At 43.6% G+C, this 24,041-nt stretch overlaps 1 protein-coding gene across 1 annotated transcript; it reads right to left on the reverse strand.

Annotated features, from left to right (window-relative positions):
• Window positions 1-10,714: 10,714 nt before the first annotated feature.
• Window positions 10,715-23,632, reverse strand: ADAMTS1 (ADAM metallopeptidase with thrombospondin type 1 motif 1). The gene is made up of 9 exons (XM_053386543.1): window positions 22,987-23,632; window positions 19,437-19,783; window positions 18,499-18,631; window positions 17,243-17,410; window positions 15,770-16,056; window positions 14,824-15,010; window positions 14,553-14,728; window positions 13,207-13,382; window positions 10,715-12,876 (listed from the first exon to the last, which is right to left on the reverse strand). Exons 1-9 carry the CDS (start codon window positions 23,618-23,620, stop codon window positions 12,144-12,146), a joined length of 2,841 nt encoding a protein of 946 aa, XP_053242518.1. The 5' UTR covers window positions 23,621-23,632; the 3' UTR covers window positions 10,715-12,143.
• Window positions 23,633-24,041: the final 409 nt, after the last annotated feature.

Raw genomic sequence — 24,041 nt, forward strand, 5'->3', positions numbered from 1 at the left:
AGAGGAGTTGCTCCAGCACTGCTCAAGCTGGATTAGCTTTGGGATAATGCTGCAGGGAAGTGACAAAAGTCAGTGCAGGATCTAGAAAATGTTGCTCTAGCCCTCCCTGATCTGCACAGTCTAGCAGTGTTGGCAAGGTTCTTGGACATCCATTGAATCTTTTAGGTGGTGGTGAAGACTGCAAGATGGAGTTTGCCAAAGAGGAATCACTGGAATGTAAGGGTGCTGGAACAGAGGCATGCTGGAAATGTAAAGAGAGCCATAATGAAAATGTACTAATTTCACTGGCTGATGATGGTGTAGGCTTCCCATTTTATCACATGGCAAAGCTTGACTGGGTCATTTGTATTGCATTTATTGTTCTACAGCTAGCTCTGAACACACTGTCTATGGCAGTGTTTCTAAAACTTGTGTCCACGGCGATTGGTGGACTGCAACTCCCACCATCCCCGGCCACTGATCCTGCTAGCTAGGGATGATGGGAGTCCAACAATAGCTGGGGACCCAAGTTTGAGAAACACTGGTCTATGGTTGCCCTTGCTCTCTGCTTCTGGTGCACTGAAGTCAAAATATCAATTTCTAACGGATTTTTGCTGCCTGGTGTGGCACACCCTCAATGTGGAACACCCTCCCCATTCCATAGGCAGAAGCCAACTAGACTGGTGGCTGAAAGTGTTGAAAAGGGGATTAGCATTCTCCATGGCACCTGAAGTAGCAGGTCAGGATAAGCTGTGTAGCCAAAACATCTCTGCTCTCCAACAGAAGGAAATGGCTGGGGGGCTTCAGAGAAACAGCTGCCCTCCTAGCATCAGCTAACTTAGATGGTCAACTTACTTTATGAAATAGTAGGGCTAGCCTTGGCTGATGCCTTCATACTGGGCATGGGATCCACTGCTCCAATTAAATACACATCTCCCTGAGAATGCAGTACGGTGGAAAACAGAGAGGGAGATTGACAACGGGTCTTCCACGTCACATCTAGTTTAGCTCTAAATCTGTGGAAATGATGATTCCCCTCTTCTCATTTTATTCAAGTGAATAAAACTTTAATAAATAAATGTGGCAGCCCTGGACTTTAGTAATCTTTTCCGCTGATTCTAAGAATTGTTTTACTATACTGCAAAGCAACAGCACTTAATTGAAACTGAATGCACTGGCAACCTAGGGAATGCAGAGTGTGACGAAAATAACTAAAATTTCTTACAGGCATTGGCATTGGCAAAGGGGGAATTGTGTAACTGCCCTGATGCAAACACTTGCAATTGTAAATTCTGATACCTTTTAAGGAGGGGAAAGGAAATGAATATCAACAGGTTTTATAAGATCAATTTAATAAGTTTAAAAAACACACACACTCAAAAAGCACACCACTTTATACACATCTGTCTTTGTTTGCTTTGTGCATGGTGCAGAATTCACGGTGTATAACAACAGTTATAGAGCTATAAAAAGAAATTGCTTCAATCAAGGAAATATGTTTATAAGATTGTCCGAGACCACAAACCATTATATGTAAATAGATTTTTATGGGGTGGGGCCTTATCAACAGGTGGAAACAATGAATGGAATCAAAGAACAGCCTAAATTCAGCGTGTTCTGGAGTAGAGCAACTGTAGCCAGCACCAGACAATTCCAAGAATCAGCCATGCCCTTGTTAGCAAAACTATGACTCAAAGCTAGTGTTATAGAACCTTTGTCTTGAGGGCTGCATACAGCCCACCAAAACTCTCCATCTGGGCCACAAGACCAGTGATGGCTGGCGCCCATTGCAGCTGGTAGAGTGGAAGGCAGGGGGACCAACTGTAGGTTGGAGACAGAGCTTATGAGAGCTACAGCCAACTCATTCTAGTCTTCTCCCCATCCTCTTCTCTGTGTCGTTCTACAAGGGCAGCACTGAGATCAGGGAGGAGGAAGCTGACAGACAGTGGCACTCATTGGACTGGTAAGAAGGCAGACAGGTGGGGGATATCTGAGGGCAGACTGAGATTGGTGGGCAGTGCCCCAGGCACCCAGATAGGGCAGCAATGGAGTGCCCCAGCCATGCCCCTTCTCAGCGCCACTCCTTGCCCTCCTCAGGTGCCTTTGCCTTCCTGGAAAGTGTCCTTGAATCATGCTAATAATTCTTGCTTATCTGGATGGAAGTGTGTTTGTGTGTGTGGTGAAACCTCTGACTTCTGTGGCTAGAAAACATAGCCTACTGTGCTTTGCCCACTTCTTGGCTCTAACCACTGACATGTGGCCCCCAGAAGGTTGACCACAAAGGACTACAGCCCTTGAGGTGAATAAGGTTCCCCGCCACTGCTCTAAACCTCATAGGGCACATGTAATAGACAAGGAAGTTGAGGGGCCGTATTTGAAAGGATGGTTCCTTATTTATGAACCTCATTCATTCAGATGCAGCATGATAGCAGGTTATTAAAAGGACCACATATTCTCGTTCTGACACACACAAATATGTCCTTTTCTTACCTTCTCATAATGTGTTCTTACTTTAGAACTCTTCAGGCAAGCAAGGAATGTGTTGTGGGAAGAGGCAGCAAGGAGAGAACAAAAGGGGAAAGGTTAAAGAGAAATATCCAGGCAGCCCAAGAGGGACTGAACAGAAGAGAAATGGCAAAGAGGAAGTTGTTGATACCAAATCCCCTCTTTGTACATTGGTGAGGCAGATGGGGACATTATAACACACACACACACACACACACACACACACACACACACACACACACTTATGAAATGTGATTTAACCTTGGGATGTGGAATTTGTGGCTCTCTCTATATTGTTGGACTCCAAGTCCCATCAGCCCCAGCCAGCATGACCAGTAGTCAGAGTTGATAGAGTTGTAGTCCAACAGCATCTGGAGGATCTCCGGTTCTCCATCCCTGATCACCTTCCTGAAAATCACAACACAGGAAATGCTGTGCATATATATGTAAATTGATAACTTCCAAATAGCAAAGTGTATGGAAGGAAATGCCTTTCTCATGCATACCCTCTTGTCCATGAGGACGTACTCTGAATTCTCTGATCTTTGGAAATGAAACTGGTGTATTCATAGAACTGGGATATTTTTTGGGTGGTGATCCGCAATTTCTGGTATTTTCTACCAAGGAAGACTACCAGGCATTCTTGCTTAACCCTTTTAGGGCTGGAAGACGATCTTACTTCAGTGATTGCCAAAAAGAGAATATCTACTTTTGTTTTGCTTTTTAAAAAAATATTAATGATCTCGCTTCCCTTGAGATGTTGAATAGTTTGTTTTAAACAGAATTCATATTGAAATCTATCTTGAGTGTCCTGGGTGGGCCATAAGGCAGCATCTAAATGGGGAGGAATAAATAATTCCATCTTGTATAAATACAAAGTATGGCATGAGTACTTTTTCTGCCACAGATACGTGGTGGAGATGGAAAAGCACGTGCATTTCCCCTATGTAGGACAAACGCAACGTATGAAGCGACTCTTAACCATACTTGTTGCTTAATCTTCCTTTGTAGCAAAGGCATTCTTCTTCTTTTACTTCCCCAGACAACTTGAAATGATTTAGAAGATGCCAGGCCAACATTGCTAAGTTCTTTGTATGCAAACATTGGAGCATTAGAGGGGGAAACAGGAAATGGAGTGGAGACTTTGAAAAGAAACTGTCTGGAGAAGATGGAACCAATATGCTTTTATTTTGTGTAAATACACAGTTCTTTGTCAAAAGAGAGCAATCATGTGGCAAAGGCAGAACCGTTGTGTGAAATGGTGGTGAGTTTCTTTTTTAACAGATAAAGGGCACCTCTCCCGACTCTGATTTCATCTACAAATGTTGAATGGATTCACACACACACACACACCCTTTTGTCTTCTTTTCTTGATGTTTTCTTGTTCCTGTCCTAAAACTTTAGCAGTTAACAAATATTATCTGAAGAACAGAGGGCAAAATATAAGGTCTCACATCAGGTTTAGGGCCCAGCATCCATAGACATTGACAGTAATTCTTTTCTGAACAAAGATAACAATAGTGAGATTATGAAGCTATCTGAATATCATGCAGTGCCATCCTATCTGTGTCTTCCTATATGGGTCTACCTGTAAGGGTCTACCCATGGTGTGGGGCAGCTGGATACACTTGCTCCTTCTCTCAGAGGTCTAAGCCAGCTGGGGGCCCCCACCAGGGACTGGCTTTTGTTTGAGTTTATACCTTTATTCTAACAAGACTTTCACAGCAGGAAAAGTTTCAACATGCAGTATACTGTACTATTCTGTGTCTTGTTCCAGCCCCAGTCCTTTTTTCTGACTTCAGTGTCTTCTACCTATCTTACCAATGAGTGAAGCCATATGCACAGATATTAGTAAAGACCGTAGGCTAGGGAGCCTTTGACGACTCTCCTGCTTTATTTCTGTATATGCAGCTAGAAATAGAAAGTTTCTAAGAAGATGTGGGAGCAGGGGATACTATTGAGCTGTGCCTTGAAAAATTGAATTAGTTATACATGAAAGGTTACTTTACAATTCAACTTAATAAGAGCTACTGGTGTGAGCAGCTCTTTTGATGAAAATACCCCTTGCTGTATAGAGCCTCAGGTCAAATCTTACTTCCTGAGTCAGCTCTTTTGTACCACTTTTGCCAAGCAAAGAATAAGTAAGTGGATGGATTTGGTTCCCTCACTAACTATTTATTTCTAACATGTATGACAGTGACCCCAGAAGCACTTAGAAACCAAACCAGGAACATGTAGTGCAGGGTACCCAAGAAGGTGCCGCCCAGATGTTGCTGAACTGCAACTGCCATCATTCCTGGCCATGCTGACTGGGAGCTGGAGTCCACCTAAAAGGCCACAAGTTCCCCATCCCTGCACAAACTTGAGGTATGACTGTACTAGCAAACTGGAGGTTAAACTAAACCCTTATAAGACACTAACATGTCACGACACACAGTTTGGAAAGCTCCGCCATAGAGTGTTCTCTTTCCTCCCCCTCCCCTTTGAAGAGGTTGCATTCTGAGAAATGCGGACACAGCCATGAAGCAAAATCTACACATTTAGAGCAGTATGATACCACTTTAAACATGGTTTCCCCCAAGGAATCCTGGGAACTGTAATTTGTTAGAAGAACAAGATCCCCTTTCCCCTCACAGAGCTACGATTCCCAGAGTTACTGGGGAAGAGAGACTGCTTATTAAACTACTGAGAGAACTGAAGCTCTGTAAGGGAAATTGGGACCTTGTGACAACTCTTAGCACTCTTAAACTACAGCTCCCAGAATTCTTTGGGGGAACCATGACTGTTTAAAGTGGTATGCTATTGCTCTCAATGTACAGTGCAGATGGGGTCAAAGTCTGTGTATCAGACAGTAGGGCATTAAGTTAAAGTGAGGGGAGATGCCAGTAATTGGTACTTTTGCAAAAACAAGGTATTTCTTCCCATTTGTTTCCCAATGGATTTTAATTTAATATTGCCTGAAGCAGCACAGAACAGTTCATTATCTTCAACAACAAAAAATACTGCCGTCCTTTTAAAATACAGCGCTGCTGACTGAGCTGAATGCTTCTTATTTAAACTTCATCAGCCTTTCCATCATAAATTCTGTTGTGGAGGAGAGGGGAGGGTGTTGAATTTATGACTTCAGCCGACCGAGTCGCATGCAGCAGTTTGGGGAAAGTTTTATTTTGTTTTTGTTTTTTTGGTTCTCGTATATGGCTCTTTATCTAGAGAGATATACAAAAGAATAATCCACATAACACTGTCTTACCATATGCAAGGTAAGGCAAAGGTAAAGGGACCCCTGACCATTAGGTCCAGTCGTGGCCGACTCTGGGGTTGCGGTGCTCTTCTCGCTTTATTGGCCGAGGGAGCTGGCGTACAGCTTCCGGGTCATGTGGCCAGCATGACTAAGCCGCTTCTGGCGAACCAGAGCAGTGCACGGAAACGCTGTTTACCTTCCCGCCGGAGCGGTAACTATTTATCTACTTGCACTTTGACGTGCTTTCGAACTGCTAGGTTGGCAGGAGCAGGAACCAAGCAACGGGAGCTCACCCCGTCGCGGAGATTCAAACCGCCAACCTTCTGATTGGCAAGTCCTAGGCTCTGTGGTTTAACCCACAGCGCCACCCGCGTTCCTTATATGCAAGGTACTGAGACAATATTACAATTGCCTCTCTCCCTTCTCCGAACTGGCTTAAAAACAGGATTGGCCATTATGCAGGGTACAAGGCTATCACTAACTAGTAGTCACGATGGCTGTATGTATTGGAAGAGGCATGCCTCTGGACACAAGTTGTTGGGGAGAATGAGAGTGATGTTGTGCTCAGGTCCTGCTTGTTTCCCATAGGTATCTAGCTGGATACTGGATGAAAAGGATGCTGAACTCGATAGACGTATGGCATGATCTAACATGGGTCTTCTAGTGTTCTTAACTCAAATAGTTTTACATTTCTTTCTTTCAGTGTGAACAAGGATGATCTAGATGTGATACTGGACGCATGTCATGTTTATTATTTATTCCCCGCCCATCTGATTGGGTTGCCACAGCCACTCTGGGCGGCTTACAACATATAAAAACACACAATACAGTGGTACCTCGGGTTACAGATGCTTCAGGTTACAGACACTTCAGGTTACAGACTCCGCTAACCCAAAAATAGTACCTCGGGTTAAGAACTTTGCTTCAGGATGAGAACAGAAATCGCGCGGTGGTGGTACCTCAGGTTAAGAACAGTTTCAGGTTAAAAACGGACCTCCAGAATGAATAAAGTTCTTAACCCGAGGTACCACTGTAAAACATTAACATTTATTTTTTTTAAAAAAAAACTTCACTATATAGGGCTGCCTTCAGATGTCTTCTAAAGGTTGTATAGGTACTTGGCTTGGGGGGGTCACATAACTCCAAACCCTCCAACATTTCTCTGAAAAAAAAGGGACATCCTACAGAAAAGCGGGACATTCCAGGATCAAATCAGAAACCAGGATGGCTTTTGTAAATCCGGGGTTGTCCCTGAAAAACAGGGACACTTGGAGGGTCTGTGTATGGGTGAAATACATTCAGCAGCGATGTCTGTTGTCTGTGGCACAGGCCCACAGTTAGTAGAAACAATATATTATTCTCAGAAGGAGTGGAATACAAGAGCTGCCACAGAAAGAGTAAACAGCAGACTTCAATAACCTTAATACTTGTCCTTATGTGGCACCAGAGCTGGCCAGTTGCTGACACAGGCTATACAAAATACAGCCTCATTAAGAAACCACACACACACACACAGGTTTGGAATTGTAACGTGGATGACCTTGACAGGCTTGAATTCCACAATATTTTATGTAGGTTTTTTCGTGCCTACCTTCTTTCTTGCCAAGTAGTGACTGAGAATCTTTTCTTGGATGAGGCTCAGCTGGAGTTATGGGCAAACAATAATGCAAGGACGTTCCTTCCTGCTGACACAAAGTATTATGCTGATTCTTATTACAAATAAATAAAACTGTGCATTAAAAGCCTGAGAGGAAACCTGTGTAGAGAGCAGCTGTAAAGGTCCCTCTTGTGTCTTAATGCAAAGTATTGCTCACTTCCCTAAGGAAGGAAACAATCAAAGCATCCATAGACAGCAAAATACATCAAAATACAACATGTTTACATATATTATCATTTAAAAAAAAATCTCATAAATATTGCAATGCAAAACTTCTGCTATCTCCTGAACAGTCCAGGAGGATTTTATGCAAACTGGCCTCATAGCAACAATATTTCCTAGTTTGCTGAGTGTCCTACACTATCCTAGTGTGTTTTTGGCATGTGGGAGTGAGGGGGGTGCTCATGTTGTAAGACCACTCAAGTGAAGTGCAAGATCCCTTATGAACTTCCTGCGTACATTTATTGAGCTTGTCAGGTGGCAGTGTGCCTGCTTACTCTTCCAATCAAGGCAATACATTGCCAGCGTCTGGGATCAACGTAGGAACCAATTCTTTGTTTTTCTCCATTCAATCACACAGAACTATTGCCATCACGTAAGAGCAGAAAGTGAGTGACCCTTTTCAGACTGAGGGGTGCATTCCCCCATGTGGGCAGAGCAATGGATCCGACTCCAACCTCTATACAGTGGTTCCTCTGGATGCGAACAGGATCCATTCCGGAGCCCCGTTTGCATCCTGAGCAGAACACAACCCGTGTCTGCGTGTCTGTGGGTTGCAATTCGCCACTTCTGCGCATGCACGTGATATCATTTTGAGTGTCTACGCATGCGCGAGCGACGAAACCCAGAAGTAACCTGTTCCATTACTTCTGGGTTGCCTCGCAATCTGAAAACACTCAACCTGAAGCATATTTAACCCAAGGTATGACTGTATAGTGGGACGCGGGTGGCGCTGTGGGTTAAACCACAGAGCCTAGGACTTGCCGATCAGAAGGTCGGCGGTTTGAATCCCCGCAATGGGGTAAGCTCCCATTGTTCGGTCCCTGCTCCTGCCAACCTAGCAGTTCGAAAGCACATCAAAGTGCAAGTAGATAAATAGGTACCGCTCCGGCAGGAAGGTAAACAGCGTTTCCGTGCGCTGCTCTGGTTCGCCAGAAGCGGCTTAGTCATGCTGGCCACATGCTGTACACCAGCTCCCTCGGCCAATAAAGTGAGATGAGCGCCGCAACCCCAGAGTCGGCCACGACTGGACCTAATGGTCAGGGGTCCCTTTACCTTTACCTTACTGTATAGTAGATTACAATCCAGTCATGTAAAAGCCAAATGAATCTACACACCAGATGCACTGGGGGGAGTGGGGACATGTTGTATGTGACCTCATGCATGTGATGTCCCAACATCATGTCAGGATGTCAGAGGAACCAGGCGGCAGAGCCAAACATGGCACCAGTGCGGCTTCAATGACTAGTAGCCCCTCCTGCTGCCACTACTGGCCAGGGGGCTGCTTCCCCCTCCTTCCCCTCCGCAGCAGCAGCAGCAGCAGCAGCAGGAGGAGGAGAAACCAGCCACTGAAGCCACGTTGTAGTTGGCCCTGATATTCTGAACATCGGGAGGACCCAAAAGAGTTGGGGCCCCAGGCGTTGGCACCTCTGCTACACACACATTCAACAGTCCCCTGTTCACGCAGCCAAGAAGCATTATCACATTTCATTGACACAAAAGCACTTGAGGAGGGTGTGAAACTGGGGGAGAGTCCCAAGAGCTGGGCATTTGACCCTGAGACCCTGCATTCCTGACACATTGCTGTGCACTAACGCATTTGGAATTAAATCCCACTGATATTATGGAAATAAGTCCAAGTAAATATGTTTAGGATTGGGGAGCCGGCATGCTCAGGATCACGGAAAACTGATTACCTATGAAAAATTAAGCATATTGTTTTTCCACAGGACAGGGGGCACACAATCACATTTGCACTATTGTGTGCAAGAAAGTGTCTGTGTCCCGCTCCCGTTCTCATTGTAATCTTAAATATACACATTTGAAAGACACTTGCACTGAACATTTTGACCAGCTTGTACAAAAGCAAGATCAGGTTATGAAGTACAGGGTATGTGCTGGTAAGTACATTTACAAGTACAACTATTTCCCCCTGACAAAAGACTCTTAAGTGTTTTTAGCTGGGATGGAGATGGCAGGAAGGAAAGGGCAAAACACCCCACACTGGGTAGCATAGTTGGCACAGCGGTCCAATTAACACAACCCAGTGGGAAATTCTCTTGTGTAAATATTAAAACTGCTGTGCTCTAGCACAGCTCTCATTTAATTAAATGGTAAGTACACAAAAAGGATTTCTGACATTTCTTATGTACTACAATGCTCTCATCTTTATGGCTCCTAAAGCCTAGAATTTGCTATCCCCCTCTTTCTTTAATACCATTGGCAGATGTAAGCCAGTTTGGATGAATCATTGTTTATCAGCTAGAAGCCTGGGTCAAATCTGTTATTAAATCTGTTTCTACAAGAGCTATGTAAACCAAACCTCACAACGAAGACATTCTCTGAAGTTTGCACAAATACCCCCCCCCCCCGTGTGTTTTTTGTATGTGCATATTGAATGTGTGAGACAAAGAAAACAAAGGTGAAATAATTGTAATATGAATTGATCTTTTAATTTTGTAAACCAATTCTCTTGCAATGTGTGAGGGGAGAAACATTGATCTTTGTTCCCACAGAAACATCTATCAGGGAAGTCTGCTTGCAGCTGCTATTTTTGAACAGCAGCACAATGGCAGATGGAAATGCAACTGTGCAGAGGCAGCATTTTACAGGAAGTCATTCCAACGAAGTAGTTCATGCAGATGCAATGGTTTTCACTATTCTACTGCAAGACTTTCAGATTGCAGTGGTGCAGTGAAAGCAGATGGATTCATGTCCCAAGCTGCCTTACCTGAATAATCTTTTTGCACGCAGTGGCATTTCAGGTGGTTAAAGCATCACTGTTTCCATGTATGAACCAGGCCTAACACCTATATCCAACAAAAGGAGCATAAATGCAATTAGGACTGTGTTGAGCTAAGCTTGTGTATCTCTACATCCAGGTAAGAGCTAAGGTGGGAATGTGACAGGAATCGTAGCTCTTCCACTCCCAGCTGCAAACCAGGTGAAGTGGAGCATGCATGTTAAGGGCGCTGGAGGGCTGATATCTGCATAGAACATAATGCATGCGCTAGGCTGGATTGTGTCTTTCAATGTCCTTCATTAACCTTCACAACAGCTATTCTTTTGAACACAGTAATGTGAACATCAGTGAAATAAAAACCCTCACACAGTTTCCAAAATTCATAGTGTTTATTATCTCTAGTATCATATTATATTGCATAAATACTCTATCCTTGTTATATGTCTTTTTCTTTTTTTAAAAAAGTGATAACTTAGGAGATCATATTAGCCAAGAAATATAAAAATAAATAGGTTCATTATATGCATTTTATTACCAATTATAACCCTTCTCAGAAGGGAAAGAATATAAATACTTATAAAGTACGCATCCTCTATAGCAATATATTTTACTATATACATATGGAGAGCCATATTCTCTCATAGTCTATGAACTAGCACATCCTTTTTAAATATGCAGGGACTGGCATACTGCTGTGGATGGACCTGCTATCCCGCAGCAATCTTCCCTGCCGTACAAGTGATTCAAACAATGCAAATTTATGGGGTGCCATGTATTAAGCAATTTTCTATCCATAAAATTCCATTAACTCTTTGCAGAAAACGTAAGAATATTACTTTCGACGAGGTGGAGAGCTGTATCTGAACAAAATGGTGGCTGTTAGATAACTCAAATGGTAACAATTTAGGAATATGTTTTCATGGTGGAATCAGGCACATGCATGTGCTCCAAAGCTAAATTTGGGTTTTGTTGGAGTCCTGTGGAACAATTGTGGGCATGAAGAACAGACACACACACAAGGGAGCGATCAATCCAGGGCAGTGAGAACAGTGTGTGGTTCTCGAACTGCTACCATTCTAACTCTGCAGGTTGAGCATACCAGCTACAATGAAGAAAAAGGGTCTAATTAAATCAAAAGGTTTTAAGAGCACTACATTCTAGTTATCAGATTTTACAAGCAAACATCATTGTAATTGTTTGCTTCCTGGTGGAAAATATCACTCTACTGTTATATAAAACTACTGATAGCAGCCATGAACAATATAGTTTCCCCCCAAAAAAAATACTGTTACTTTTTTTTGCTTTTGTGAGGTAGGCAAGAGCTGACCAATAATTAAGCTTAGAGGAAAATGGTCCTCCCTCTCCAACTTTGATTAAGAGAGGGATTTTATCAGTACCACAAAACAAACTCCATAAGTTTTAACAAAAAACCCAACTCTCACTAAAACATTGAAATGTTTGTTTAAACTTCTTTGGCCACTGCCTATGTTTTGTTTAATTTGTAACAGACTTAAAAGAGGAAATTGTAATGCCTCAGGACTTTTACCTGCTGAAGATGAAACAGCTAGCAACTAATATTGTTTTTTATCAGATTTTCAGTTGATGTGGTTTTTTGTTTGGTTTTTTGTTTTACATTTCAGAATACTATTTAACGTTATTTGCACTGTTCCATCTCAGTGGATTCCCTGTGAATTTTCCATGCGAATTACAATTGCTACCTCTCAATAGTTCATTTTCAGTGCTTTGGTCTGAAGGGGAAAAGAAAACAACCAACTTTAGCTTCCCCAACCTGTTACGGTTTAGCTGCAGTTTGTAACATTACAGAAGTCTATTAAATGCTTAGGTTTCTTTGAAATGTCACAGCTTTCGTTGGACAATGTGGCACCACCAAAGGACATGCATCTTAACAATCTCTTCTTGAAGCCTTTCCCACATGTCTTAGAGCATGGTGACCAGTCTCCCAGCTGCCACTGTGGGCATGGTGCGTCTGCACACGGCCGGACATCGCTTGGCTTGAGTTCTTTTGCACAGTCTGTGGCAGGCTGTCCATTAAGGTCTCTGCACTCTACAGATCTCCTCTGCCAACCAGTACCACAGGACTTAGAACACTCTCCCCATTCTTCAAAAATCCATTCAGATAAGATCGTCTCCTGAATTGCATTGAAAGAATCAGTCTTTTTGCTGGGAGGTTTCTCAGAACCTGCTTTCTTCACAAAATAGCTGTATTTGATCTTAAGTCGAAACGAATCACCCACGGTAAGGACCTGTATTGTTAAAGGTTCCTTCAGTGGGCTGAAGCTGCGGATTCTTTCCAGAGGAGCTGATGAGCCGCTGTATGTCAACACACTGCCTTTATGGGTGATGTCTTGCTCCACAGTTGATAGTGTATAGTCACCATTGAGAATGTAGGTTCCATCTGCAGCTTTAATAGCAAGGAAGCTGCCGTCCTGCCTGATACCTCTGTGATTCCGTTGTTTAACTTCTATGTTCGTTGCCCCAGCAGGGATCACAACAACATCATGATAACCAGGTCTAGAGGTAAGAAAAAGAGGACAGCAGTTGAGTCTCCAGTATATCCTTATTTACTCAAGGATCACATTAAGTACAGAAACTTATGATTGGCTAGATCTTTGCAGCTTCAAAAGTTAAAATTCCTGTACATTAATGCAAGCTTTAAGTAAGCTTTCGATTTTAAAAGATGAAAGTTTGGTCCTGTACATTAATGCAAGCTTTAAGTAAGCTTTCGATTTTAAAAGATGAAAGTTTGGTCCCTCAGCTGAACAATACAACTGCTCTACAATCCTAGTGGATAAGACATATCTGTAAGCTATTAGGAACAGTTAAGGATAAAACCCCACATACCTGGAACTAGAAAGTGTTCCAGACACTTTCTTGCAAGTAGATCCATTTCCTCCACAGACGCCACATTTATCAAACTTCTTACTGGAGCCTATGATGCGATCACAGCCAGCTTTTACACATTGCCCCTGGACACAGACTGAAGTGGACTCTGGGCTACACAAGGTTCCATCCACCACCTTTAAAGAAAGCAAAGAACCCATGATTAGAAGGGCACACATGTGTTCGTACTAACACTAAACATTTTGGGCACCAGGTACAATCCATCCAGAGTTAAACACTTCTTAATCACAATAGTTTCAACAGAGGAGATATTCAGTGGTCCTCACTGAAAATCAATAGTGGAAGTCATAATAAAACTATAATTTTATTGTCCTTGTTCAGTGAGTGTGCTGCATGTGTAGAAGTGGGTTTCCATAAACACATGACTGGCTGGATTCTGGACTACATGCATAGAAAGGTACTGCCTAACTGCTTCCTGGATTTCTATATCCAGCACTTGGGGGTTGTGCACATAGTTTGTGATCATTAGGAACTGTGTTGGTATAAAACTGAACAGAAGTCCAGCTCTGTAAGCTAAGCATCTGTGAGGATTTTGGAGGGTTGGTAGGGAATGTGGCAGAGTACAGTCTCCTCTTCCCTCTCAGAATTTAAGCCTCCCCAAATCTCTCACATTGGTGTTCAGAACTGACAACACTAAGTTCTTTCTTGGGCAGTTGCTCATGCATAGCATCACAAAGACAGCTCACTGCTCCTTGCCTGTCTCTCTAGATCAAAAGTTATAAATTTATATTCTGTAACAGCAACAAACAGACTTTGATCTTCCAGCACGTGTCAGCAGGAGCCTAATTAATTTCTTCAAGGATCAGGAAGTCAGCATATAGCCAAGTAATATTTCATTATGAAGAATACGACTATACCTTACTTTAAGCTTTGAGGGATGAGTTTTTCTGACTAATAGCTCCAAAATTGAAACTAAATCGAATAAAAAGCATTTTATTACTTTTTAGAAGTTAGATGTTTAGTAATTAGGCATTGCTATGGCGTAGAGGGAGAATGAAGGAACCTGCTGGATCTTAGAAAATGAATAAATTCAGATACCATGTAAAATATTTTCAAAGGTATTTTAAAAATAAGATATAGAAACAGAATGACTATGCACGCAAATCGGTTTGCAGTGGGAAGATTGGACTGCAGTGAAGCAAGGGGAGTGAAGCTATTTGAATAAAGTGTTAGTTTCCATATTAAGGTGTGCCTCTCTAAGCAATTGTTAGGAGCAATAAAATTTAATGGCACATATAAAACTTTGCCTATAAGTAATATGCACCGACACTGACACCAACACCCACCTTAGGCTGAAGGACAAAGAAATAGCCAGTGCCTTTTGCAAGGCAGGTAAGCTTGCATCTGTCTTTGGGAGTGACTCCAGCAAACTTGGGTGTCCATTCCACTACAGGCTCAGTTCCAAAAGGAGACTTGGATATGTCATTGTGAGTCTCACACTGTTCCTCCCTGAAGGTTTTGCCTGTGTACAGAAAATACATTTATTAGGCATTTTGAAGATATCACAACTACATTTCTTTTCTATTTGAGAAAAAAACACAACTGATTGTAACTTACCATTGTTGTCTGGACAGTCTTCAATGTTGCACGACCTGTACTGCACCCGCTTTCCCTCACAGTATTTCCCGCCGTTCTTGGGAACTGGGTTGTCGCACTCTCGCAGAGAGTACTGCACTCCACCACCGCATGTCCTGGAACACTCTCCCCAGGAACTCCACGATCCCCAGGCACCATGAATAGGGGTCTACATTTCAAGACACAGAAATAAGCCCACATGTGAAATGCTTTGGGGGAAAGCATCAACCATTAGAAACATATTTTAGGCTGCAAGTCTATGCCCACTTTCTAGTGACTGAGGCTGCGACCCTATGCATGCTTACCTGGGAGTAAGTCCTACTCAAGTAAGTCCCACTTATTTCTGAGTAGACATGCATAGGATTGCACTGGCACAGGGTCTGCTGGGTCCTGACCTGGCTATACTACCAGGTCATGTGACAGCAGCAGGGCAATTTGTTATACCAGCCTGGCAGCTAGCCTAATGGAGTGTCATTTTCCTCTGCTGCCCCTGCCCTAGTTGGCATGAGTGGTGTGACTGTGGTGGGGGCTATGCTGCCCCATTAGGTCATACTGCTGCCAGTTAGATGCTTGGACTGCCCCCTTACTTCTGAGTTAACACACACAGGATCACTATACTAAGCTAAAATATTTAGATTTATTGGAACTAAAAACTTGAGTGGCCCAGAGTATTCCTAATTTGTTTAGCCACATCTTCATGATGCATTTTAAATTGTTGTGCATAGGATCTTGAGGTGAAAGGCAGGTAGCAAATCAAATCAAATCATCATCATCATTATTACTATTAATTATTATTATTTATATTCCACCATTTTCCCATTTTGGGACTTAGGGCAGCTAATAATAATTACACTGCACATCATCACTCTTGATTAGATCTAGATCTATATTTTCAGGGGTTTTTTTTAAAAAAAATAACCATACTTACATCATAATGCTTCCTGTCTGTCTTCTCAATGCACTTGCCATTCATGCACCACTTTTCCTCTCCACAAGTGGTGCCGTCTGCCCAAGGGAAATGCTTGGTTTGGCACACGAGCAATCCACCAGACATGCCAGTACACCACAAAGTTGTACATGTGCTGGCTGCATCAGGACAGTGTTTGGAATCTTCTCCAAATGTGAACTGGCACTGCCTATTCACATCATACTGTGTTCCAGGCAGATCAGAAGGGAGTTGGATAGGCTTGTGAGGCTTGTCCAGCAAACACTCGCCTGGAGAAAGGGGGGAAAAGAGTGACGGGAACCTTTTGTTAAAAAAAGTTGGGTTGCTTTTCCTGTAAATAGAATAGTATCAGAAAGAGATTTGAGGGATTTCTGTTCTGAGACATGCACTCACTAGGATTTTATTTATTTAACAAAATGTACTGTAAGAAAATACGTCTAAGCAGGTGCAACAGAGATCTGTTGAATGATTGCATGAAAGTGATCAAAATAATGATTCAAAAGCACTGAGGAACATAGGTAGCAGTCTTAAGGCCACTGGGCCCACGCAGCTTAGTAGCCATGTTTACTAGGGCTGATGGGATTTGGAGTCCAACACCATATGCTGGATGGCAGGTTCCCCATCCCTGGTATAAATGGATTGGCAGTGGCTCACTGGGGTTTTAGACATGATGGCCTTTTCCTTGTCCTACCTAGAGATGCTGGCGATTGAGCCTGGACCTTTCTGCAGGCAAAATGTGCCCATCTTTGCAAAGTCATTTTTATAGCATTTGTAGTGTGCAAAGATGGGCACATTTTGCCTGCAGAAAGGAATGTTTTAGACTATTGAAGTGAATCTGTCAATATTTGACAACATATTTTCAACCATAAAATGGAAGTTGCCATTGAACTTCAGATCACCCCTATGATCTGGCTAGTATAGCATTCTGTTTCCAGTAACAACCAAGCAGAGGCCTCTAGGAAATGTGTGTTGAGGTTTCAAAAGCACCAGTCCTTCTCTATTTGCCCTCTCTCCCTAATACTCAGGAGCATGCTGGACACGAGCACGGGGACTGCATTTGTGTTACTATGACCAATAGCTGTCTGATATAGCTGAAGAGCAAGTAAAATATGTTCTTGACATTGTCACAACAGTATGGATATCACTTACACACAAGCGTTTCCTGTCTGGCTTAGATAACCCACCCACATGGCTGAATGAGCCAATTGTGTGGGGTTTTCTCATGCAGTCAACACCCACCCCTTCTGGAATGATGCCACTTCTGTGGGAAAGACCATCTTTTAAATAATTTCCCAGATGTGTAAAACTGGTCTAAAGGGCAAGTAACAGCAGACTTATATTAGAAAGCAGCATAACGAAGTGCAGAATTGCTTCAGTAAGCTGGGAATTAAAGCGTTAAATGTAAGCAGTATATGAACCCTAGCATTACAGAGATAAATTGAAACCACGACTTACCATGGCCATTATCCAAAAACGTAGTAATCATATAAGCACTGCACGGAGACCACGGCTGGCTTCGATCCAAGTTGGAAAGCATAGATGCCATCATATGGGAGTCCCTGCTTACACCATTAATACCAGCACATTGCTTTGCATCGTCATGGGGCATACTGAACACATGGCCTGGAAAAAAAGGTAGCATCATAAAATCTGCTATATACATTATGACTCATTAAAATTATCTTCTGTTACACTAAGTATTAAACATCTGCATGGATGTAATTTTGATGTGTACTACTGGAGAAAAGAAGTCACAGTTTAGGAGTCCCAAGGACAAAATGATAACAGAGCAAGTTTTGCGTCAGGGCTGCAAGGCCATCTGCCAGGGTTGCAAGCAGCCAAAAGCTGCAATTCAGAGTATAAGTAAACTTTGAACAGAAGACCCTCTCTTACTTCCTTTGGTAATTCACATTTGGCCAATGGATCCACAATAATGCCCCGTGGAATAAGGCTGCATAATGCAGCATTGGAGAATTTTGAAAATAGTTCAGATTGGACTGCTCAAGAAGTTCTGGCACTGTTTTTCATGGCGACAAAACTTTTTTTGTCATGTGTATTTTGAGGGCAGAGAGAGTAAACCCTCAGCCATCTTGTTTGGGATCGCAAGAAAGCTGCCCTTCCAAAATGTTATTTGAAAGAGTTTTCTTCCCCACTCCTGAAGATCAAGCTTGGGGATGGAGCTCATTGCATCTCCTCCACTTTGCTGAAATGCCAATAAATAAATAAATAAATAAATAAGAAGAAAGGTTTTGGCAAAACACTTTGATACAGCACTAATTAAATGGCCCCTTTCCCCTCATGATTGTTCTCCAAATGCTGCCCAACTTTATGCAGATTCTCAGTAAGGTGGCTGTATCACTTCAGACTACACACACCTATGGTCTTGTTTCTTCAGATTACAAGTGGAGGGTGGCATAACTGAATGCTTCTCTAGGGAGGCGGGGAAATCAGAGAGAAGGGTTCTGACCTATCCTCCTTAAGATCTAGTTTTCTGTGTAAACTGATATTTTGTTGTTGTCGGATGAACACTCAATAATGCATGCTCCCCACCTGTAGTCTGAAGAGGAACAAAGGTTTACCACCTCATTGAGAACTAGACCACAGTAACAGAGAATCATGCTGATTTAATAGCTTAAATGCAGACGAAAATGCATAATGTATGTTTTAAAATAAATCACAGCTGCCAAAGATCTCTCTTGAATCTAAATTACCTAATTCATGAGTGGCGGTAAAAGCGGCTTGCAAGCCATCATCTTCTATGACAGAGCAACTGCGGTTTGGATCACAAGCTGTTCCCACATCAGCCATCCCAAGTGTATCACATGTCTTGGCACCACAGAGATCCTATATAAGGAGAAGAAGAGCCAGTTTCATTATTAATTAGGTCAGGAGCTTAACCTTGGCATGAAGAGTCTTACTTTGGCAGTTTGCCTTTCCTTCTGGAAAGAGCATTAATACTCAGAATTTCAACAGGTATAAAGATAATTCTCTCTTGGAAGGACTTGCACAAAACTTTGCTATGCTAATTGTGGTAGTCATGCTGCAAAGAAATATATTTTAAGTCAATAGTGTAAGTTTCCTATGGAGGTTTTTTAAAATAAACTGTTTGGGTAATTATCCCACACCATAATGTATGAGTTTTCCCCACCTACTTTATGCAGTTGTGTGGCAATGGAAATTTACCTAAAACTTCTTGTGAATGAGTTCCAGGTGGATTTGCCGTTCAAGCAGGAGCCAACAAATCTCACAAATCAAATTCTCAGCAGTATGCATGCTGAACTACTTACTTTCTGTAGTTTCCAAATGGGTGAAATTACAAAAAGTATAGCAAGTAAAACTGGTGCATTACCATATTTCTTCACTGACTGGATCTTTGGAACAATATTTCTAAAAAAATCAAATGAAAAGTTTCTGGATGCATTGGTTCCAAAGCCTTATGATAAATAAGTAAATAAATGTATTATTATTTTTTTAATTTTTAAATCCTGCCTTTCCCCATCATGGCACCCAAACTGGGTCCCAGCTAGTCACCCATCCAAACACTAACCAGGCTCAGACCTGCTTAGCCTCAGCTTAGCCTATGTACTTCCAGACCATACTCGGGAAATCTGCCAAACAAACACATTCCTTTTTCATTCTTTTCCCTTACCTGTCTAGTGAAAAGAATTGCAGTGTCATAATGCTCAGGATGCCGGTCACTAGGAGGATTGTGTTGCTTTTGCCAGTTGCAGAAATTTTTTAAGGTAAGCGCAGCATTTGAGGACACATCAGGCCCCTTCTGCTCATCATAGATGACCATTATTTTCACTACCACCAGACTGACAGAGTTCCGGATGCTGGGATGTTTATACAATTTGGCAGCCACAGACAGGAGTGTCAGAAGATAATGTTTCAGCCCATTGCCATGGAACTCTGCCATAGATTGGTCAGCTACAAGCAAGGTTTCCACATAGCGATGGCTTGACACAAATCTTTTCTTCCTTGTACTTCTATGTCCTGTATTTTAGAAAAGAAAAATACTTATAAATAGCTGACTGAGGACTTGTTTTATACCTAGAGCTTGAATAGTAAACATTTCCGACAGTGTTTAAAGTAGCAAAGATGCAACTTATTATTATTATTAAAAGCAAATTCTGTAAGTCTTTTTCAATCCAGGCAATATTTCCATCACAGGTAAAAATATAAATCTCCCTTGCTGCTGTGAATCATTCTTCACAAGCAACCTAGGCCAAGATTCAGAGTCTAGAAATAAGAGGCTGACTCAGGATCAGGTCCAAAGTCTCATCATGGATCCATGCATGTTACACGTGCCCAAGTTTCTGAGCTTGGCATAATACTAGGAGTGGGATTTCCCCACTTTTCTTGGAAATGGCACACCTCCATGCTGATGACAGCTGCTTTCTTGGTTTGGAAACAAAATTCCTTGCCTGCCTGTAGGAGGAGTTATTCCTCTAAGAAAGGGAAATTGTTCCCCTATTACTGCCAGTAGAGAAGCGAGGGATCATATTCCCTCTGCAAATGGGTAATGCCTCACGTCTCCATTGAGCTCCCTGCTGTTATAGTCAGGCAGAAAGATGCCCCACCTTACTACTGCTGTAAGTTAAGTGTGCTGCAGACAGACACAATTGCTGAGCCTCCTAAACAGAATAGAAGTTTGTTGTCTTGTTGATCAAATGGTAGGCTTCAGTATGTGGAAGCCCAGCTCACATCAGCTAATGAAAAGCTTTATCCTTTTTGCATTGCCCGTTCAGCCCTCAGTTTTAAACTGGAGTGTGATTTCCATGTGGAACAGCTGTAATTCTATTAAAAATAAAATTTGTACTTAAATAAAAGCAAAGGGTGTGTAAAGGAACCAGGAACGAACATACAATTAATTTGCAGTAGGATTAAAACGACTGGAAGCATGCTTGGAAGAAGTGCCCTCCCCCCTTTCCGGTAATAAAACCTTAGGATTATGTCATGCTGGCACTGGAAATCAAAAGCCTTGACTAAGATTGTGGGGCTCCACGTGGAAAGCAGAGTGCAGGAATAAAAGTTTGTGCCAAGCAGCCGATTGCTACTGTGACCCAGTTCTTGTGACCTCACTGCATCACTTTCTATGCTCCAGACACTGTGCCCTTGTCTTACTCCTAGTGCCTTTTCCTCTACTTTCTCATTGGCTGCATGAGTCATATTAAATGGTCTTCATTCACAAGCCCTTATTGGGCTGGAACTTCTCCTTTGCTACACCTGTGTCCAAAGGCATGGTTGTGAATGATCATACTGTACAGCAATTACCACAATTTTAGGATACTTTTGTGTCAATAAAGATCTGCCTTCTCCCCCCCCCCCCGCCCCAATGAGCATATACTTGAGGATACAGTGAGCTCGATTCACTATTCATTCCTTCCCCTTGCCCCGTGTAATTTGCAGTGGAAATTTCCTAATCATAAAGGCCATGTAAATGAGTGGAAGCAGCAACAGTTTTAAGTTGTTCATTTAGCTACGGGGGCTGCCCTTTCCTGCCCATGGAGCTAAAAGCAGCTTTGGAAAGGAGTGACTGGTTTAAGATGAGGAACGATATAAGGTAGGAAAGTATATTCAAAAAGCATTTACTGCTGGAATTGGTGCTCAAGCTTCAGAAAACCAAAGAGTGTCCTGTGTCTGTGTCATCCATAAAGATCCAGGGATGTAGATGGAAATTATACCTGAACTACCTCCTCTCATTCATATTTTGGAACTAGCAATGGTTGTTAGATTACTTATTTCTGAATAATTCTGCATAGGTTAAGGCTGCATTCCTATGCACACTTATTTGGGATTAGCTGCTATGTCTCTGGGATTTGCAAACTGAGCAACCTAGGATCAGAGTGCAATCTCTAATTTCAATAGAGCGTATGTTTTATTGTTCAGAGAGCACAGATTTACATATTTAGGACTCAAGAGTACTATCAATGTAATTTGATGTAGATATGTTTATTTATGAGTTACAATGTAATTTGCTGGATAATTGTTTCTTAGCCAATATACAGTATATAGGATTGCAGCACCACTGCTAATTGCAAGGTTCTGCCTTGTTTTAACTGAAGGGAAACAAAATCTCACTGCATTTAGGGTATGTTCAGTGTAGTCCAGTTTACTTAGTAATTGTGTTTGGGACTGTAACCCAGGCTCTAATGAATTGCATTTCGACCCTTAGCCTGAACATTGTGCATTCCTACACAAGCACTCCTACACATGCTTGATGGGCAGGATGACCCCATTTAACTCAGTAGAATTTATTTCCAAGCAACATAGGATCAGGTTGTGTGCTCATTAATTTCAATTCATATTCTGCTAAAGTGGTCTCCACAGTATTACCCCTGACTCCTATGAGGTTATGCTAAAATAAGAGGTTTGCAGACTATGATGGACCTGCCCTTTTCATTTATTTTGAACCCCCTTACGACGATCTTTTTAAAAGGTTAGGGTCAGCTTTCCTCCTTATGTGAACTGCAGACTATTTACTTTTTAGAAGCTTCTAATTTTAAATGGTAGAGGGGCAGGGAATATAGAAAGCACTTTTGGGGGGAATATTCTAGAACAGGTGGGCACAACTTGGCACCCGACATCCTGTAATGTCTAACACTGGAATAATGGATCCACACACCACATTTACTCCAGAGCAGTCCCAAATAAAGACCTCCATGTGGACAATAAATGCAGGTCATTATTGGGCGACGCAATCCTGTACATGTTTATCGGGAAGCCAGTTCCACTGCCTCCAACAGGACTCACCCCACTTGCAAAGGATTTAAACTGCTTGGAAATGGTGCCTGTTGCAATCAATGGAACTTCCAAACAAATACTCTTAGGATCTAAAATAAGGACATTTCTGAAGAGCTTATTCAGTCATACAATCGTTGCAAGCATTCTTAAGTGCGACGGAATGCAAACTCTGGAAACCACACTTACTTCCCTAAGCACAAGTTAGCTTTGTTATAAATCTCTCTCTCTCTCTCGCTCTTTTTGCACCCACCCCCATTTTTTAGAGTGGCCAATCGGAGGAAGTCGACTGCAGCCTTTGACCACTCCGGGCGCTTTGGAAAAAAAGTGCGGCCGCCCGGGCGCATGCGTGCCACGCCGCATCCCGCTGACGTTCCCACAGAGCCTGAACTCCCTTGGCTTGGAAGTTCAGCGGCTTCCCCGCCAAGGACAGCCAAGTGCAGGGAGGTTAATACCTGCGCGAGCCGCGTGCTCCGGTGGTGCTGCTGCTCCTGCTGCAGCCGCCGCTTTCTTCCCTTCATGCAGCTGCGGCCGCCCTTCCGCAGCCGTAGAGGGGAAATCGGAGTCCGTCACTCCGCACTTCGCTCCGCCGTCTTGCCGGGGGCTCCTCCGCAGCCGGCGCCGCAGGACGTGCAGCCGAAGCGGCTCGTCTCCTCCTTGCTGGAGGGAGGCGTTGGCCGGTTGAATGAGGTACTCGACGCCGCGCAGGTAGAAAGCCCCGCGGAGCCCTCCGCACAGGCTGAGGGCGGCGGCGGAATGCGCGTCGCCGTTGACCGTGCCGGAGTAGAAGCAGCCGGCCAAGGCGCCCGGCTGCTCGGAAGCCTCTTCCTCTTCGCTCCGGGGCCGGCTGCCCACGTACTGCAGCGTCAGGTCCGGCGCCAAAAAGCTGCTGTCGGGCTGCAGCTCCAAGCTGAGGCGCTCGCCAAAGGCGTCCAGGCGGTAGAGCCGCTGCTGCTGCCGCCCGGCGGAATCCAGCCTCACGGGCACCACCAGCGCCTTCTCCTCCTCGTCGGGCTGCCGCGGGCTGCCCCGAGCGGCCAGGCAAAGCAACAGCGCACTCAGCGCCAGGCGTGCTGCCGCCCTCTCCATGCTGTGCTGAGGTAACTTGCGGAGGAGAAAAGGTACAAGCAAAGACGCCCCGAAGGCGGGCGTGGGCTCGGGCAGTTCAAGCGCCTCAGTAGCACCTTCGAAGCCCCGGCGCTCCTCTCGGGACGACTCTTGAGGCGGGAAGGGGCGCCGCCGGGCTCGCCTCGTCAAGTGAACTCTCGGGAGTCCGCTGAGGGAAGCAAGCGAGGCGGGTCCCGGCTTCGCGAGCGCCTCGGCTGTTCGCCTTGAATGCGAGCGCCGAGGCAGCCCGCCCTGCCCTTTATGGGATGCGCTCGGGGGAGCCCCCCTCCCCCTACCCGAGGAGGCGGGACCCCCGTAGACAAGCTTTGAGCTCACTGCGTGCGTAACTCGTGGCTGCTGCTGCTGCAGCTCCTCGCTGGCGCTGGACGCCTGCCTCCAGCCC

The sequence above is a fragment of the Podarcis raffonei genome, chromosome 4 (assembly GCF_027172205.1).
Source record: "Podarcis raffonei isolate rPodRaf1 chromosome 4, rPodRaf1.pri, whole genome shotgun sequence".
Lineage (NCBI taxonomy): Eukaryota > Metazoa > Chordata > Lepidosauria > Squamata > Lacertidae > Podarcis > Podarcis raffonei.